Source organism: Dermacentor albipictus, chromosome 8 (assembly GCF_038994185.2).
Source record: "Dermacentor albipictus isolate Rhodes 1998 colony chromosome 8, USDA_Dalb.pri_finalv2, whole genome shotgun sequence".
NCBI lineage: Eukaryota > Metazoa > Arthropoda > Arachnida > Ixodida > Ixodidae > Dermacentor > Dermacentor albipictus.
Genome location: NC_091828.1, coordinates 85,935,412 through 85,955,971, shown reverse-complemented (window position 1 = coordinate 85,955,971; position 20,560 = coordinate 85,935,412). Strand labels below are relative to the sequence as shown.

General features: G+C 46.1%; 1 protein-coding gene across 11 annotated transcripts in view; it reads right to left on the bottom strand.

Moving 5' to 3' along the window:
* Positions 1–9,308: 9,308 nt before the first annotated feature.
* LOC135898583 (GTP-binding protein Rhes-like) overlaps positions 9,309–20,560 on the bottom strand; it is a 354,348-nt gene continuing 343,096 nt past the window's right edge. For all 11 annotated transcript variants that reach the window (XM_070523651.1, XM_070523652.1, XM_070523655.1 and 8 more), the window contains one exon: positions 9,309–15,484. In XM_070523651.1, coding sequence (XP_070379752.1) covers positions 14,978–15,484 — 507 coding nt within the window. In that variant the 3' untranslated portion in view covers positions 9,309–14,977. The remainder of the gene's footprint in view (positions 15,485–20,560) is intronic.

The window sequence follows — 20,560 nt, the reverse complement described above, 5'->3', positions numbered from 1 at the left end:
TATCGAGGATAATTGTTAATGTAAGCAAGTAACCGAATGCTTCTACGTAGTTGTCAGATTTTTTTTATGGGTTATACGGTTTGAGGCCGTGTACATGTAGCAGTGACGATATGTAAGTAGCGCTTGTTCACTTTATTGCGTAATTCCGCAGAGAACGGAGCAGTTGAATATAGCGTACCTTCAGCGGCAGTATAGGTGACTATACATATGAAGCGATCGTTCATAGCGCAATCGCTCTTCCAAGGCGAAACGAGCCCTGCGACTCGGCTGCGCGACAGAGCTCGTGCCCTTGCCATCGGTGCCTCTGTGTCGGCCGTGAACAAGTGCGTATGGCTGCTGGGCCGGTTTTGGTTCCGTCGGTGTTCCGTCGCGGTTTTCCCGCGTGACCTAGTGAAGTTGTCGAAAGTTGTAATACTTGGCCATTTCGTCTGAACCTGCAAAATAATACAGTAGAATGACGTGATCTCGCGAAGAAACAAATGGTTTCTTCCCCTAATTGGTGTTGCTTTTTGGTATAATTTTCTCTGATCGCTTGAACCACTTCAGCTGGCATTCCGTTCCTTTTCTGCCGGAATTCGCTGCAAGCGCACACGCCATTCCCGTGCACAGTGCGCTGCGAGGTTTTGTTTCTGCACCAGATAGCGTTGCGACAGCGTAAAGTACGATCAATCAGGTTATCCAACACTGCTGCTGACTACACCTTCTGGACGAAAAACGTGCGACGACACGCGCCTTCCTTCGTGAGCACCAAGTGGGAAGTGGCAAAGCGGCAACACAATGCAATTTTTTTCTTCCAATACATGGGAAGGGGTCAACAGCACGTCCGAAGGGAGCAACACCTCTCCAACAAATCACATGTGATCTCGTTCAATGAGTTGGCACGATGTACGGATCTTTGCGACAATCAGCTGTGTTTTTCATGGCAGTCGCTTCTGGCTGTTTGTGGATCTTGGACGACGTCTGCTGAACACGCCCTTTTTAAGAGTTTTCTCGTGGGAGTTCTAGGAACGTCGTTGTCGTCACGATCACGCACCAGCGTCTGGTGAAGACACCCTCCTTTGCAGCAAGTCTCCGAAAAAAAAATGCAATGATGTTGACACCGGCTAGCTGCTGTAGAAGACTAGGCATTTGCGGCTTTCGCAATGAAGACGCGCCCTTATGCTGGAATGTCGTACTTGCCAGATCATAAAATACTTACGCTGGCAGGCAGCTTCATTAGAATCCTGTTCCTGTCACTAATAGAATGTTACGTAATAGTTGGCTGCACGGCCTGGAATATCTCCTCTGGCCATTGCTGCCGACCATTTGGCAGGGAGGGATTGGATGACGACTAGACTGATGGCTCGGTTTGCCGCAACCAACTGAGAGCTCCAAACACTTCCAACCGTCTCTCCACAACTGACGCAGACGAGTCCAGTCGTTCTCGGCAACAAAGAACCAGCGGCGCTTTTAAATTCAAGTGACTCGCAATAAGGAAGCGACAATAGACACAACAAAAATCACTCGAGCATTCACAACGAGTACAACAAGGCGAAGTAGCAGTTTTCTTTCTATAATGTCTGTGATAAAAAAGAAATTGTAGCGGCGTTCGCTAACAGCAAAAAGATGTTGAAAACGTTGGCTTCGCAGATTGTAGGCTTATAGAAAGGACAAGTCGCACGAATAGCGCGACAACGCAGCCATATTCTTCTGCGTGGGATGTCGAGGTGACTATCTCGTTTCGCCACCCGAGAGTCAGCAGGAAAGTAATGTATGCATACTGCTTGCGAGCTCAGTAAACAAGCGTGGGCGCCCTGAAGACGTTGTCACTGTACATTCGCCTTCGCCACATCCAAACTCGGAAAAGCCGACGCCACACAAAGAAACTCTGCGCGCTGTCGCAACTGTCGCGCCGCATATGCGAAACGCACGCAAGAGACAGCTGCGACAATCTGGCCCGTATTCAAGTTCCGCAGCGACAGTTTGACGGAGCCGGCGAAGCTTCACCGATCCGGTTGCGTTCGAGGGAATCTCGCAGACTCTCCTTGCCATGAATGGAAAGGATCTCCGCAACGATTTGCTGCGCGAACCGGGTTGCAACATTTGGAATATTTTCTCAAACTCTGTCAGCTTCGTGATGGGGTTACTGCCGAGTACCGGCGATTCATCGTTTCGCAAAATATAGGGCTATTTACTCTCCGAGGCAATCTTTTTCGAACCGACCGCTAGATGATTCCGCCGCACCAACCACACCTACATAGTTTTGCTTTCTTATGTTTTTCTTCTTTTCTTTCCTCGTTGCATTTTATTTTTCGCTCTCTACTCCGAAACTCAACATCAGTTCTGTACAAAGTACATTCGTTATTTCGAAAGGAGAGAGAGAGAGAGAGAAAATAATGCAGAGAAAGGCAGGGAGGTTAACCAGAGGTAGTTCCGGTTGGCTACCCAGCGCAGGGGGAAGGGTTAAGGGGGATAAAAAGAGAAACAGAGTGGAAGGGGGAGATAGAAAGAAAGGGAGACAAGCACGAACAAAGCGCGTACACTACATAGCGGTAGGGGGCGGCATTCTTAGAGTCTGTCGTGAAGCCCCGTAGACCGCAAGAACCTTAATAGCGCGAGTAAGGCCTTCAACGCGGATGTTCTTTGGGAGCATTGGCCTAAAGCTTTTAGTTATGAAAGTGAGCGATTGTCCAACTGGTCCAGCACTCTGCACATCACTTGTCTCTCAGCACAGCATCGCGAAAGGAGGTGTTTCGAAAGAAGGTATACAAAAGACAGTGCAGATTGCTGCAAGGATGGCGATTATGCAACTAAACCACCACCCGCATCACAGATTTCACTTGCCTACTTCCTTCTTTATGCACTTTGTATCTTCAGGCCAGTATCTCCTCATCCTACTTTTTTTTAACTGGTACAGTGAGCATCATCCTTACGTAGGGGATGAGAACGGCGGCCTCCGGGGTGCGCCTGAGTGAGCCAGCGACGTCTAAGGGTATAATTGCTGGGCAAAAAAAAAAAAAAAAAAATTGGCATACTTCTCTTTTGTGCGTGAATTATTTTAACACTGTGTAATTCCTCATCTGTTTATATGCTCGCCGAAGTCTACATCACGGCCATTTGTATGCGTTTGTGACTTTTTTTACGAACTCGTTCTGGTGCAAATTGCATTTGACTTTTGTACTGTTATGTCCACGGGCGTATGCTGTGGATTTCTGACCGTATGAAACGATTTCGCTTCGTTTTCCTACACATTTTTTATATTGTTGTTTCCGTTATGAGTAAAGGAGTAGCCGTCGCCATTATAAGGTGACTACGTCTCTTTCCTTTATATTCATTTGTATAAAGAAATTGCTGGGCCCGAGATTAGATGCGCCTGGGAATGTGTGGCCACCCTTACCGACAAGCCTTGCTCTCTGATCGCCCGCGGAAGTGGACGATCAGCCGAGCGTCAGTGAGAAGGCACATTTCTTGAACGTAACCGCAGTGTCTGCTCGCGTTGCGTCGCTTCACGCGAAAGCGAAGCTGCGGCGGAAGCAGGCATACCAGTGGCTAGACCTAATCTTTCGCTCCAGCGGGCGGTGAAAGGGCAAGGGTTGTTGGTAAGTGTGGACAAGCGTGCCCAGACGGATCGAATCCCGGGCCCCAGCAACTACCGTTACACGTCGCTGACTGGTTCCGCAGCGCCCTGGCGGGCGCCCATCACGCGCTCCACACAGGTGTGTCGCGCGCTGTACATTGATTCTCTCCCGTATGACGGACGCCTTTGCAAGCTAGAATCTTATTACCGTCCACTTCAATATACGGGAGGAATCCGTTCCGGTCCAGCAATAACTCTGGCAAAAAGCAAATTGCGATGTGGTTATTCAGAGTGTAAGGAGGGCCGGTTCCTGTTTGCATTGAAAGAGTCCGTTTTGTGCAAGAACAGTGGCCTTTCGGAAAAAACCTGCATGATGTTCAATGACGCGTTTGGAAAGTTCGAAATGAAATGTACGTCGCGATCGACGAACATGTTCCTTTTTTCTTTGTTTATTGTTATTACCGACATACTTGCTGTTGCAACAGTCGAAAATACGATCAAGCTATCCGGCAAGCTTGATGGACTTTTTTTGAGGACCAGCGCCATCCGCCGAGCCTGGTGGCGAGTTCCTCTTCACAGTGATTCGCGGTCGAAGGTGCTTACACGGAAACAAAGAGGCGAGCTTGCGCAAAAAAAAAAGAAGCGGAAAAGCGCCAGAAGGAGCAGCAATGTATAGGCATACAGAGAAGTAGCGAAGAGGTTGGAATAAAGTAAATATAGTTCGCGATGATTCCATGGGCGCTGCCATCTTGGGGTACTAGCGCGTCTTGGAGCTGCGCAAGCAGGAAACGTGACAGCACGATAGGAGCGTTTAGCACTTAGCGAAAAATCGATAACGGCGGTATACAGTACGCAGCTATTATTATTACTATTATTACTGTTTCTTTCTTTGTTTTTTTTTGCTTTGTTTGTGCACTGTACTTTATCGCTCTTTACCTTAGGTTTCAATGTCATTTTTACTTATTTCGAAGAAAGTAAGTTTTTGTGGCTGAGCCTTGTTATTATTATTATTATTATTATTATTATTATTATTATCATTACGACTATTATTATTATTTGTTTTGAAAGACACAGGAAGCGCAAGGAGAAGCAACTTTGTCCTGCCAGGAATTGATTGCAGACTCACGGACAAATGAAAAACTTATCATCATGTCAAAATAAACAAAGAATAAAACTAGGGCACCTAAGCCCTTCTTAGGAGTTGTGAATCGCGAAAGCGTTATGGTACAGTTCAAATGGCAATGCGAGTTCATGTGCCGTTTGCAGACGCCGGCTTTCTCGCTCAATGAGAAATTTGGCGCCTTCGCATCGAAAAAGCAATATTCGTACTCATGGCACTGTAAGATAAAGCAGTTCACGTCAGACTGCCCCGTCAAGTGCATGTACAGGGAACGTTCTTTAAAACTGTAAATGTTCCACCGACTTAAGTACCAATACTTTTATGAAATTGTGTCCATATATTTTCATTCGTCGTTCAGTTCGCATACGGGTTCGAGTATGGCAAAGGAGTCGAGCGAATAATTATCGAGGCAGACCATGGAACTTCATAATGAATTTCCGCATTGCTGCGTCAATATTTTGCTTCCTGCAAAACACAAGCAGCAAATTTATAGAGGACGAGGGCCGTGAATTCGTGGCTTAGGACAAGGCTAGCGCAGAATAAAGGGGCTTTGTGAGGCGGTGCTCCTTCGAGACAAAGCCATTTTGATAGTTTCCGGCTAACTCTATTATCTTCACAGCTTGCACCGAGGGTACGTTGAGCGAATACTGGACACGCGTGCCACTACAGGGCGCATATCTGCAGATAATCCGCGCATTGTACGGATCCGAGGGTCCTTGGGCGCGGGGAAGGATTAGCCGGCTTAATTAACCGCTCCGCCGCCCCGAGCGGACGATGCGAGAGCCCCTCTTATCACTTGAGCCCATACCCGCACCTGACACCCGCAAACACTTCGGAGTTTAATGCTAGTGTGGAGAACGAAAAACAAACCGGATGTGCGAAAGTGTCATGCTCTAAACGGCACAAGTGGCCTCATGTTTAGCGTTCACGCGTTCATTCATTGCAAATGTCAGTCAGGCGAATCGTGGGATTGGTGGCGTGTTGTAAATGGCGCATTTTGGCTAATGTTGAGTGTTCGGACGTTTACTCTTTGTTAGTAGTTGGCTGACTGACTGGCTAATTAATTGACTGATTGATTGATTGATACATTGATTGATTGATTCCATAATTCATTGCTGAGATCGACAGGAGATTGGTATCCAAAGTCATGTGTTATTAACGGCACATTTCAGGTCATATTCAACGCTTCTTAATTCATTAGTTCTTTTAACCTAACGACGGGAACCCCCCTCTCGTATCTGCGGATTATGGAGAGTTACAGGCTCCAAACGGCCCATTATGGCTCTTGTTCAGCGTTCTTGTATAGTTCATTTTTTGATTGAATATTTCACCTAATGCCGAGCCATTGAAGGCCTAGAGATGGACACCTAGAATTTAACATGTATGCAGCAGTCGTGCATCATTGGCGATGCAACCAAGAGGTCGAGTCCTTGCCCTGCGGATTATGCCGATGACAATTCAGTTATGTTATATCGACGTTGAAGCAGCCTTTATTTAGGCGACACAGAAATTTCAGAGGGGAGCAGCGGTTTGGTGGTGGTGAAGGCGGTGGGAGTGTTGCAGCAGGCACGGTTAGCCTGGCACACATGACAGGCAATTCTTCCGCCTGAGCCTCCTATGAGTATGACTATGCGTGTCACCAGGCATCGAAGAGCGCCGTGTCTCGCACGAAGTCAATCAGCCGTTGCACTCGCTTCTTGATTGCCGTGGGCCCTCCGGGGAAAACAACCTCTTCCCCGGTCCCGTACGAAAGACCACTCTTTTGCAGGCTGTCGAGCGTCGCTTTTCTTTCTGTGTCGAACTGCGGCCATAGCCAAATGGAAAGTTCAATGCCGCTGCTGCTCTTGCATGCATCTCTCTGACACCACCTTGGCAAACTGGGTGTGTGCAACTGGCTATGTGCCACCGGTTGTGCGCCACTCTACAATCACAGACACGACCCTTTGAATTTCTTCGACGCTCAGCGGAATTGAACCCGCACCATGCATGATCCCTGCGGCACCGCCGCTAGGTGGCGCAAAGTGTGCAGTGGAAGGTACGAGAGAAGAGCCTAGCTGCATACATGTTTCGGTGTCGGCAATGCTGGCTGTAACTACGTTGCTTCAATGCAAACTGAATTAACGTCGACATTCATCGTGAGAAGGCTGTTGCAGTAACTTGAATTTATATACTTCCATTGTGGCTTCTCTTCTTGACGTAGGTCTATTCCACGACATTAAGGCATGCAGGTTGACTTGATCATATTGAGATCAAATATTGATACACTCAGAAAGAAAGGACACATTTTGTTAGTTGACTGGTAAACCTGTTCAGTTCAGCTCAATAAAGCAATGGCGTCCTCATTTTGTCACATGCATTTTCTTCGTTGAGTCCATGAGCTCCCCTGATAACGGTAAATTTAGAGGTTGCATAGATTGTAAAACCTTAGACTGTGAAGGTTATACAGCAGCGTGCGTACAGCAGCTTGCCTCATAGCTATGTAAACCCTATTTTCTTTATAGGGCTCATGACGTTAACAGATAGTTTTAGATTTGCGCCTCCGAAGTTACTGTACGCAAACTGTCGGTAGCACAAAAGAACGCCAAAGCTCCCCAAGAGAACGCAAGTGGAGAGTGGGGCTATGCGTGCGAAAAAAAAAACGCTTGGGTGTGCCAAACCGAACATTTCATAACTCCCTTCGGTCTGTTGCGGAAAATAGATTGTGGACGGGTTATTTCCAAAAGTCTTCAGACATCGGTCCACCAACAATAGAAGACCCGGGCCTATGCCTGACGGCTATCTATGAACTTGGCAGATAGGCTTGCATTGCTTTTGCATTGATTGTGTCATGATGCATATGACAAAACACTATACGAAAAGTATATCACCTCTCTCTGTCATCCTTGTTTTCCCGTTTCCCATTCTTGCATTGTAGGGTAGCCAACCGGACATTATTTTGGTTAGCCTCCCTTCCTTCTGCTTTTCTCTTTCCTTCCTTCCTTCTACAGAGCTCACTTTCTGAGTTTTTTAAGATACAGTCTACCTGTACTGAACAACACCTGCAAAACAAATATTCGTGTTCTGCAGGCAGCACAAGCCCAAGCACTCAGAGTTTGTCTTGGTTTGCCCAGATGCACGTCAACTGAGGCAACTATTGCGATTGCTCGGGACCAGCCAATGCATACTCACATCATGGTGGAAGCCCTGAGAACGCATATCAGACATTTTGCACGTGCCCCCTATCACCACCTTGCAACACTACCTTCAGACAGGCACCAAGCATCATTCTCTAAAGCTATCGTCAAGTACAACGACAAACTTCCCTCGGGCTTCACCGCTGCATCTAAACCATCGATAGCCCCTTGGTGCCATGTCAGCCCCACAGTCCATCTCAGCGTACCAGGAATTGGGAAAAAGTCTGAGCTGTCGTCGCCTGTGCTGAAACAACTGTCTCTGCTTCTTCTGCACGAGAGGTACGCGGACAGTGCACATATTTATACAGATGGTTCCACAAACATCCAGTGTTCGTCCGGTGCTGTGATAGTCCCAGCAAGAGGTATTACCATAAGCTTTAGGACTGACCACCCAATGACATCTACACCTGCGGAACTAGCTGCTCTTCGCGCTGCACTTTGTTTCGTCAATCGGGAACCACCTCGACAACGGTCAATTTTCAGTGACTCAAAGGCAGCCCTACAATCTGTGCTATCAGCTCTGCGTCGTGGGCCATTCGGACAGCTCGTGTTCGCTATTAGATGCCTGCTTCATACATCACATGAGAAAGGACATTACGTGACGTTTCAGTGGCTGCCAAGTCACTGCGGCGTCATAGGAAATGAAGACGCCGATGAAGCCGCTCGGACAGCTCTTGAAGACTTTCACGGTCCGACACTTTCACGGTCCACTTTCACGGTCCGACGCAGCCAGCAGACTTCAAGTGATTGCACGGGAGATCACGCTCTCTCCGTGGTGCACACCAAGCAGCCAGACCAACCGCAGCAATCATCAACCCGACCTGCCCTCATTGATGCATCTCTGTATGCCAACTGGACTCCGCCGAAGTGAGGCCACCCTGCTTTATCGCTTATGGCTAGGGGCGGCCTTCACGAAATCCTGCTCGTTTCGCATTGGAATGGCCGACAACGCTATCTGCAATGCCTGTCTTTGCGAGGAGACGCTGGAACACATTCTGTGCGACTCTCCTGAATATAATGTTCAGAGACAGTCCATGGCGTCCGTTCTAGCGCACCTGGACAATAGACCATGGTCAGTTGCAACCATTTTCACATATCGCCGGCAGAAGACATCGCAGCTGAAGGCGACGAAGGGACTACTTCGGCTTATGAAGGATACGGGCTTGGACAAGCGGCTGGGACATTGATGTCACGTACCGCGCAGGAGTGACGGACTGTAACTGATGATGTGTTTGCTGTGTTATGTGCTCTCTCTCTCTCCTCCCATCTTTCATCCCCCCCATCCCGCTCCCATGTGTAGGGTAGCAAACCGGTTAGGCTGAACCGGTTAACCTCCCTGCCTTCCTTCTCCACTTTTTCTTTCCTTCCTTTCATTTCTTCCTGTATTGACTGTGTAAATTCTTATTGTGAGGTGTCAAACTGCTTCATTTGAGAAAAAGAAATAAACATGACCACTTCCTTACAGTCGAACAGCCTTTATTTATGTATGGAAGCAGCGTATTTTTTTTTATTCATAGCAATGTAGTCGCGGGCGGGGTCATTTTCACTGAAGCGACACACAAGTTCAACAAGAGTCTGCCAAGAACACATGAGCAAGGAAGAAACTGTGGCTTCACGACATCAAAAAAGAAAGCAAGAAAAACGTCGATGCAAGCTCGTCAAGACACAAAGATCACCTCGAAACCACAAAATCACAGATGTCGCACATTGAAAAAATGTCTAGCCTATATTTTACAACATCCAACAGCGTCCTTTTGTATCGACGCACCATTAAAGTAAGCAGAACAAAGAGCTTAATTGAGGAACCAGGGATATAGAGTGTTCCATTCATAGATGAAAACAAACCCTCGGCTTTTGTGTTTATGTGAGTACAGATTACATTCGGAAATACATTTGTTCTGAAGAAGTCTGACGACATGACGACATGTTGAAGAGCGCGCCTGCATGACGTGAAATCCTGAAGCGCGTTGACTAGCTTTACAGGGAGCTGACTAGCTTTGTGTCGGGACAACTGGCCAGTTGCACGCGAATTTCGCACCGAAATTTCGCTGATTTCCGCCATATTGTGGGCCGTTCAAGTAGAATTTTTCCATGTGGCCTAGTCACGTGGGTTGGTAACTCCATGAAACCTAGTACTACGAATTCATGGCGCAGTTAGGAACGAGAAATTCGAGGTGATTATACCAACCCCAAAACGCTCTTCCTTTTTTATAAAAAAAAAGAATTCCTTGCAAGCATTTTTTTTACTGAGGTGACCACTGCACTTCTTTTTTTTGTCAGACATCGAGTTCCTAAGTTCCTACATTCTTTGAAAGAGCTGACTGGGAATAACAAAGCATCTCTTAACATCTGGAGAGAAAAATATATATATTGGGAGATCAAACGAAAGCTTTGCGTCATGCATATGATAAAACACTACGTGAAAAGCATATCACCTTCATTTGTAGTTACGGGGCGAATAATGCATACAAACGACTCCTTGACGGCTATGTTTGCATTTCAAAAATAAATGTCCCTGAGAGCCGAACGGAAACGGAGATTCGGATGACACATGACGCCAATCCTTAGTAATCCGTAAACCATCCTTCTTGGGAGCCAGCTCACGTGTTTATTTGTCAAATGGTGCGCTGGTCAAGATGCGTCGTTTCGGTGGCAGGGAACCGTACGACTTTCGTTCAGCGAAATTTCAGACCTCAGTAAACAAAATAAACAGGGTACTAGGAGGCTGCAAAGGCCAACCAAGACGCTCGCCCAAATATGTCTGTGTATTCGAGTGACACGAAGACCTCAGTTTGCGGTGAAACTTTATTTTGATTACTACGCTTCAGGAATCTTACGTCACGCTTTCCACGACGCCATTCGTCAGCCCCTGGCTCTTCAACCTTAGGTGTCGTCAACGCATCTGTCGCATTAGGCGTCTCTCTTCCTTTCGTTTTCGTGATCGTGCTTTGAGATTGTCTCACGAGCGTCTCATCCACGAATACTGCTTTGTTATTTGGAAAAGAACTGTCCATCGTGTGGTCATGCCACCGCCTCCCGCCTATGCGCCAAGGTGCATTAATGAACAGACGATGTGTTCGCAATCGTATTTGGTGCCACGTGGAGCCGAAACTTCATCGAAGTTTTGTCAAAACTTCGCAGCCGACCGCACGAAGCCACACAGGTAACCGTAATTCGACAAGAGGACCGTTCTTGATTGGCAAAGAATCACAAATAGTGCTCTTCAACTCCACCAATGGGAAAAATTTATACCAATTTCGCGGTCGGACGAGATATACAAGTTTATAAGCCGAAAAACTCATCTGCACTGGTGCCACCTCATCTGTTGTAGAAAAAAGCTTGAAGTATGCAGTTGCTTCTGTTCACCACTTTCAGTCTACGGTTTCTCGCTAACATTGTTAGCACGTATTTTGGCTCGAAGCTTAAAACTGGTTAAGGGAATGATCAGTGTGTTATTGAAATTTTTGCAACTGGTGTGGTTAAAGAGCTTCATGGGCACGTTCACAGCCTGGGTAAAAGAGTTACGGAAAGAGCTGACGTTCAGAACAAATAACGCTTAAAGACACAGCCAAGCAGACATGAACATCAAGCATTTACAGAGAGTGAAGAAAATGCCAGAAAAATCACATTGAAAGCTCGATAGATGGCGGTCATTCCACAGTCAAGAACACAGGAGTTGCATCAGGGGGACTAGTTAAAGAGTTCGTATGCATCACCATCGGCACAAACGTCACCTCACTGATTTACGCCACAAATTCCGAAGAGTGCATACGAATAATATTAAGCTGGATGGGAGCCTCAGTCACACCTAAAGATCGAACCTCACCGCATTCTCATCGAACTAGTTCAGTTAAGTGTCCTTATTTGACGTTGTACCTCAGTTTATGCATTTCCCTCGCCTACTGAGCTGCAGCTGAACATGTAGATATAATATCGTATCAGAACAACATTTAGATGAGAGCAATTTCTCGGTATCTCACTGATTCTGTTCCAGGGCTTTTAATGAGTACTTTCTTTCTAAATGCTTCTTTCTACGCCTCCATTCCCTTGCCTCAGCGTAGGGAAGCCCATTCTCCCTTCTTTTCAAGGTCCACTGCGATTCTAATTGCTTACGTTCCCACTAGGGTGACTACTGAAGTGTTATCTACTTGTAGATACTATTATGACGCTAAGATATTTAATTAACGACTTGATAGCCAAATTATCTTTCGAACTCGATTTCGAAACTTGAGACAAGGTTCTGCCTAGTTACAGAGATTTGATACCACCACGATAGTGTGACTGTGTTGTCTCAGTACCTATGGCACTTTCCGGTTGCGCGCAAAGTCCCAAATTCAAGTCCAGGCTGGGGAGGCCGGATGTCAGTTGAGAATGAATGCATAAAACAAATTTCGAATGCGTAGGTTTATGTGCTCGTTAGTAAGTGGCAGGTGGTCAAAAATTTTTTTTCCATAGACCTTTCCGGTGACATCTGCAACGACATCAGTGTTGCTTAGGGACGAGACACCTAAGTATTCAATCAATAAATAAATTATCGACCTGCCTGTTATCTTTAATATAGAAGCTGTGGTTCTGGTTTACGTGCGACTGAGGAAAGCAGTGAGGTCAGAGAAATAACAGTAAAAAAAAAGGAAACGAAGCATTTCGCGTAGGCACGTTGTGAAAGCGTTGTCGGTTTCGTTTGGCACCAGTATTTGCAGTAACGCCCGCAAAATGTTGCTTAAGCTGGCAAGGTGCCCGTCCGCCACTCTATCAGCACTCAGTCCCAAGTGTCCAACGAACAGCGTTAGAAGTAATCCATCCGCAGTGCCCTAAACAAGTTTAGCGATACCGGTTGCATGGACACCTCCAATCGCTCGGCACAATTTTTTTCCCCTTCGTGACAGTCTTTTTAACTGCGTAGAGTATGGTACGATGTGTCGGAGCTCGTTTAGCTGTGATTTTCATTACCTTGATCTCACGCAGAACCACAAGTATCTAAAAAGCCCCTGGGTGCAATGGCTTTATAACGAAATTCCTTAGATGAATCGTCATTGATAACTATAGTTTCACGGAGACGGCATGGGCGAAGCATTACGTGCTGGCGCTTTCCAGGGCTTGTGTGGGGCAAAAATTAGGGTCGTTACTAACTTACGTTGCTTGCAGATGCGGACAAGAAATAACTCGGACACAAAAACGAAGCGGGTGCGTATACAGCAGAAAAATGCGCTAGGAGGGCACGGTAGAAAAAAAAACATACCAACGTCAGTTATTCGGTAAGGTTAGTTCTTTCGGCACTGATCACGCAGATATTTCGGAAATGCGGTGGTTATACGGATAAGAACGCCTTCTGACGCTGAGAAATGCGCCTCCGGGCGCCAGGTATGCTAAGCAGGAAGAAAGCGTAATGACAGACGTGGTTAGAAAAGTGCGTAGTACTTCATTACATTCTACTTCAATATGAGGATAAGTATAATAAATGGTGTGTTTGCTAGGTGGCAGATTGTGTTGTTGGCATTAATTAAAGGATGTAACTAGCTTGGGCAAGCACATAGGTGTGACAACGAAAGCAAAAAAAAAGGAATTGCGCAGATGTGGTTAGGCAGTGTTGAACGCTAATCTATACTTGTGATAGCAAAACTTTTCGCGGTTTACGGCATTTAGTTGTCTGTTTCCAAACATACGTTCGTACGAAATTCCTAAATTACCACGCGTGCCTCAATGTTCATACCGGAGCCAATGTTTCTACGCTGCTTTCGTGGCTGCTGAGTTTGCTTCAGCGTGCGTGCTCAAAAAAGCCGTCTATTAAAGCGGTAGACTGATTCTGCATTAAAACTGCTACCTTGTATTGGCCTCCCAAAGTATACAATTAGTACCACTATGTCTCACTTTCGGGCATATCATGCATAATTAGCTGCGGCGTCGAGACGAATCTCAAGGCTGGTCCATGCTGCGCCATCAGACATCCACTAGGAATACGATGTTTCATTCCTTACGCGCACTGGCAAATTTTATTATGCCGGCGAAATACGACGCCTGAGTGGAAATTCAGGTGTTCCGACGGAGAAAGCTACGTCGCAAATGCCGAAAAACACAATGCAGCAGTGCTAGCATTGTGTTTGAAATTGAAACCAGACGCTGACCAGACTGTGGTCTCGCGTCTGTTCCCGTTCTCATTAACAATTGCACAATTCATCATCTTGAGCACGGGCACAGTGCGACGGTCCTCTGGGTTAGAATGTCCCTGACACGAGAGGGCATTGCGCGACACAGGAACTGTCAGCGTTCGTGAACGGCACTGCTGGATCCCAGGTCAGGGTTGTGTCGCAGTCATCGCTCTATCTGCACCGTCACACTGGCGGTAGGGTGCTTGTTCTTCGCTTGCGCTGAGCTTCTTAGGTTGCGACCACAAGAAACTTGTAACACCGCCTTTCTCGAGTGCAAGTCCGTCACAATGGAACTGCTCGGCATAAAGTACACGTAGGCGATTACCTGCTGAATCGCCATGCTCAAACAGTAAACGTGGTCAGACCTTGTAGACGGCATAGACTAAGACAACGAGTTACTCGAACTCCGTAGTTTATGTTAGTCTTATCGTCGGGGAAACATGAGTCCAGGATCCCAGCTTGCTCCAGACACAGCACCGAATCAGAGACATATATGGAACTTTACGGCTCTAATCAACTGCATGATGCAGCCATCTTGGTGATGCAGAGCCGCCAGTGTTCATGAAGCGAGTCTTTATTCCCTTTGGCTTTCCATAGGCTGCGGATTCGAACCGACGACGTCATTACGAGTTGAATGCTCACGTCGCTGCGCCGACCGTCATTGTTAGACTACTGTATTGCACGGGGGTGCGGCAGTTCCTGCCTCTTGTGCAACCCACGGTTTGCTGAATTGTTCAAGGCTTTGCCATGACGTCGTTTTGGCGGCCTCGGAGTCTCCTGAAGCCGGACGGCAGTTCGTCGGCATTCATCCTGGTCAAAGCGTTCCCCTTGATGACAGAGATGCGGATGCTTCGCTTCCCTGCAAATCTATGTACAGTTCCGAACAACTGCACCGGCAGCGAAATGTCACAGTCACTGCACTCAAGCGCCAGTCCAGAAGATGAGTTCACGCAGAGAAACACTAGCGACGACCTCCACGTAGCTATGACACCGCGCAGCTGTTCCTCTTGAGCAGCGTCTTGTCCTTGATGGTCGGGCTGGTCGGGTAGACGGGGAGAGAGCGACGCCTCTTGTTCACGGCGGCCGGGTTCAGGTCGTAGGGGATCTTGGCCTGGACCAGGAGTTCCTTGAAGATGGCCAACACGTTGATGTTCTCCTTGGCCGAGGACTCGACGAAGCCGTGCTCCCAGTCGATGGAGATGATGGTCTCGGCCACCTCTCGCCTGACGCGGCGCATGGTGGCGGGCAGGTCGCACTTGTTGCCCACCACGACCACGGGCGCCTTGGCAGACCGCAGCTCGACGATCTGGTCGTGGATGCGGCGCGCCTCTTCGAACGACTCCGGGTCGTCGATGGCGTAAACGAGCACGAACGCGTCGGCCGTGGTAATGGCCAGCCGCCTCATGGCCGGGAACGGGTAGCTGCCGCTCGTGTCCACGATATCTAGCGTGAGGGAGGCCCCGTTCAGCTCGTATTCGCCCGTGTGGAACTGCGCCAGGGAAAAAGAAGAAAACAAACAAAGAAACAAATGAAGTAGTTAAGCTTGGATCAAGCTGGCTTGTTCGTGCAGGTTCGAACACCTGCATGAAACACCTTGCATTTGGAACACGGAGCCTTAAAGGATCAGTGATAATATCAACAATCAGTTCTTCGAACATTCCCAAGATTGATAACAGTTTGAAAAATAGTATTTGGTCTTACACGCGACGAAATCATTTATTTAAAAACGCCACAGGGTGTGAAAATGTGTCTTTGCAGGAAACGTCACAGTTGAACGACGTCAACACTTTCTTGGAAAGTAATTTCTTGTTTTCCCAAGAGCCCCTAACGATAGCTCTGTGTAGGATTCGGTTACACAAGATGTGTGACAATTTTTTCCTTTCGTAACAAAAAACTCCAACTATGCGCAGGCAACTTCGAGACTCAACACTAGCATGTCGAAACGAAACAAACGCACGCAAGCACAACACTGACTAGCAAGTTAAACATTTATCGACGTCCGCCCTCTTTGGGCTCATTGAAATGGACGGACAACTCGTGTGATGGCCACACTTTACTCAGTATAGGGGAAGTGGTGCATCAATGATTGTTTAGGTTGTGCCTTGCGGATCTGCCCTTGCTTTGTACGAGTGTCCAGGATCGATCCTTGATCGCAAACTGACCTATGTTTCTGTAAGTGCAAGCTTCGCAAGCCATCCAGTCCGAATGACCGCACTGAATAGTCCCGGGCAGACAAGTGTATAAATGGCGGTCAGTTCACGGTGCTAGTGATGCCAGTCAAGAACATATTGAATTACTTTCAATCTTCACATCCTGCGCGGTGTCATTTAGGGGTGGTATTACCATACGTAATTAATGTCATTCTTATGTCACTCCACAGCTCTGATTCAATGCCGAAGTTGAGACTCGTCACGGCCAAATGATGGAAATAACACTGGGCAGCAAAGAGGTGCGTCAGAAAGTAGGCATAGATGTTCGGCAGTGAGCCTGAACACTTAAGATTCAAGAATATAAATCACACTCCCACACTTTAAGCCTTCCACTTTAACCGAGTGCACTTCAGTGACGCGATAACCACTAAAGGGGTACAAGAGAAGAACGCTGATTTCAACTCTGTTATTAAATAACTTCTACTATAGTAAATCAATCACGAAGAGAAGACCTTTCAAGCCCGCATGAGCGCAAGTCGAAAGGCGGAAGGCCAACGCACCACGAAGCTCGCTCAAAAAGTACCCCGTGACGCCAACAAATTTGGTTGCGTCTGTCCAGGCATTGTTAACCTCCTATCACTAATTACTGATCGCGTTGTAGTATAGAGAATCCATAAGCTGAACTGGGTAAGCTTCCAGAACTTTTGCTACCCCCCTATGACACAAAAAGGGCAAATAGATTGACATCCATGACGTCATCTTGACGTGCCGGCGCTCAGAAGTCGACCCAAACTTCATAAAAAAGAAATGCACTAGAAATACACACATACACACACACACACATACATACATACATACATACATACATACATACATACATACATACATACATACATACATACATACATACATACATACATACATACATACATACATACATACATACATACATACATACATACATACATACATACATACATACATACATACATACATACATACATACATACATACATACATACATACATACATACATACATACATACATACATACATACATACATACATACATACATACATACATACACGCATATTGTTACGGGGAGTATTCATTCAATAGTAAACGGCTAGCACTTGGCTAGTGGAGACTGAAGAGGACATACAGGTTTTAGCAGCTCTTGCAGTCCGACATGACCGACTCTGACCCACACCCACTACAACGTCCTTGTCTGCGTGACAGTTCGTGAGAATATTGTCGCGATGCCGAACAGGATGTGCAGACAAGAGACGATGACGAAGAAGTGTTGTTGCTGGGGCGTTTCAGCCGCCATGTTCTAGCGTCAGCTGGTGCGTTCAGCATTAGCCTTGCGTAAACAACAGTCGTCCTTGTATCCGCCTCGCAATTACATATATATATATATATATATATATATATATATATATATATATATATATATATATATATATACGCAGGAAAGAGACGACGAACTTTTTGGAAGACTTCTTTTACTTAACGTTTTCGGCTGGTGGACCAGCCTTCGTCAGAGTACAGTAACGCATGTACAACACATACACAGCTTTAAAGGCACCGTATCACGAGCAGAGGGCGCGCTATCTACACTGACTAGACCATACACTGCGCATCATAAATCATTATCATTGCACATTATAAATGATTATCGATGACACGCATTATGGAATATACAAAAAATGAAATGCAGATGTGTTCACGATACAATACATACAAACATGACTCTCAAATAAGTGCCAGTGGTTACAATGGTTATGTGTAGTGAAAACAGAATGACTTACACATGCAGATACAAAGGCGTGATGTTTAGCGCATGGCATTTCTAAGTGCAACCTCGAATTATCTAAAAATTGATATGTTAACGTACAACTTCGAGCCACAGCGACATACGTCAAAAAGCCACATGTAAAATAGGAGACAGAAAAAAGCGCTGAAATCATGTGTGTACACTGCGTGGGAAGTGTATGTTTGTGCTCAATCTAAAGTTAGACAGGTTAGTTTTCCTTTGTTTTCATTTATTCCAGACGAGACAGTGTTAAATTTGTGAATCAGGTAAGATTCGCGAAGCTCGCGGTCATGGTTGGTGCGGAATCCAGATTCGAGTATTGTTACTTTGAGATTATTAAATGAGTGGCCCGGCATGTTAACATGTTTCGAGAGTGGTAGATTTGGTTGGGATTTGGCATGTGACCTGTGGTTGTTAAAACGGATCCTGAAAGGTGTTTCAGTCTGGCCTATGTATTGCATGTGGCAAGTGCCGCACTCGAGCAAGTAAACTACGTTATATGAATCACAGTTGAAACTGCCTTTAATAGTGAACATGAATTGGCTGGCTGTACTGGTGGCAGTCAATGTAGGCGTTATATGAGCGCAGACTTTGCAACGTGGTTTATTGCAGCGGCTGCAACCGGTCGGGTTAGAAGTGGCGATTTTTGAGGACGTTAGTATGTCACCTATGTTTTTAGAACGTCTATACACGACACGAGGTGGCTCAGGAAAAATGGCTTTTAACCTGTCGCTTTGGGTAAGAATGTTATAGTGTTTGCGGAGTATGCCTGAGACCTTAGGGTTAGATGCGGAATGTGTGAGTATCAAATTAGCCGACTGGGAGCCACTGGGCTTGTTTCTGCCTTTAAGAAAGTCCATCCGGTCATATCCTGCCGCTCGGTGTATCGCGTCATCGATCATCTTCTCTGGATATTTACGGTTGAGAAGTTTCTTTTTGAGTTCCTGGCAACAAGAGTTAAAATCGCCTTCTTCGGAACATATGCGCTTAAAGCGCTGTGCCTGGCTATATGGAATCGCAGTCTTACAATGACGCACGTGGCTGCTTTCAAAATGAAGAAATTGATGATTATCAGTTGGCTTTTTGTAGAGTTTTGTGATTAGGCGTCCATCGGCAATGGTAATCGTGACGTCAAGGAAGTCTACAGATGACAGTGAGTAATGATGTGTGAATTTGATAGCGGGGTGTGCCTGGTTGAATGACGCAATGAAGTTTAGGAGTTCCGTTTCGCTATGCGTCCAAATACAAAATATATCGTCGATGTAGCGCTTAAAGTAATAATCTCAAAGTAACAATACTCGAATCTGGATTCCGCACCAACCATGACCGCGAGCTTCGCGAATCTTACCTGATTCACAAATTTAACACTGTCTCGTCTGGAATAAATGAAAACAAAGGAAAACTAACCTGTCTAACTTTAGATTGAGCACAAACATACACTTCCCACGCAGTGTACACACATGATTTCAGCGCTTTTTTCTGTCTCCTATTTTACATGTGGCTTTTTGACGTATGTCGCTGTGGGTCGAAGTTGTACGTTAACATATCAATTTTTAGATAATTCGAGGTTGCACTTAGAAATGCCATGCGCTAAACATCACGCCTTTGTATCTGCATGTGTAAGTCATTCTGTTTTCACTACACATAACCATTGTAACCACTGGCACTTATTTGAGAGTCATGTTTGTATGTATTGTATCGTGAACACATCTGCATTTCATTTTTTGTATATTCCATAATGCGTGTCATCGATAATCATTTATAATGTGCAATGATAATGATTTATGATGCGCAGTGTATGGTCTAGTCAGTGTAGATAGCGCGCCCTCTGCTCGTGATACGGTGCCTTTAAAGCTGTGTATGTGTTGTACATGCGTTACTGTACTCTGACGAAGGCTGGTCCACCAGCCGAAAACGTTAAGTAAAAGAAGTCTTCCAAAAAGTTCGTCGTCTCTTTCCTGCGTATGCTACGTCGGGTCCTGCGTGCTGAACTTTGAAGAAAACCCCTATATATATATATATATATATATATATATATATATATATATATATATATATATATATATATATATATATATATATATATATATAGATAGATAGATAGATAGATAGATAGATAGATAGATAGATAGATAGATAGATAGATAGATAGATAGATAGATAGAGAGAGAGAGAAAGAGATAAGTTTTCCCGTCATTTCCTCCACTACTAATAACTCCTATGCATGGGAATTATGTTTTGAAAAACATACTTTGCAAGTGGACATAGTCCGTCGCGCTGCTGCTCAATTATACAGCGTCCCGAAGCGCTGTAGACGTGAGCAAACGTACCTGGCGATTCATTCGTCGCACGCCTGTGCTCCCCCTCAAAGTCAGGAGTGCAGTCAAAACACAGCGAACTTTCCAAGCAAACACGGCGATTCACTGGGATGATTCACATCGCGCCGACGTGTCGGTCGGCCGACGTTCGGCCGTTACTCATCCACATCAGGTGGCCCGGCAACAGCTGTGCCCCGTCGGCGCCCTTCGATAAGCCTGTTGCATCAGGACAAGGCAGGGAGGCACCGAAATATCTCATCCAGGACAGTGATTCGCTTGG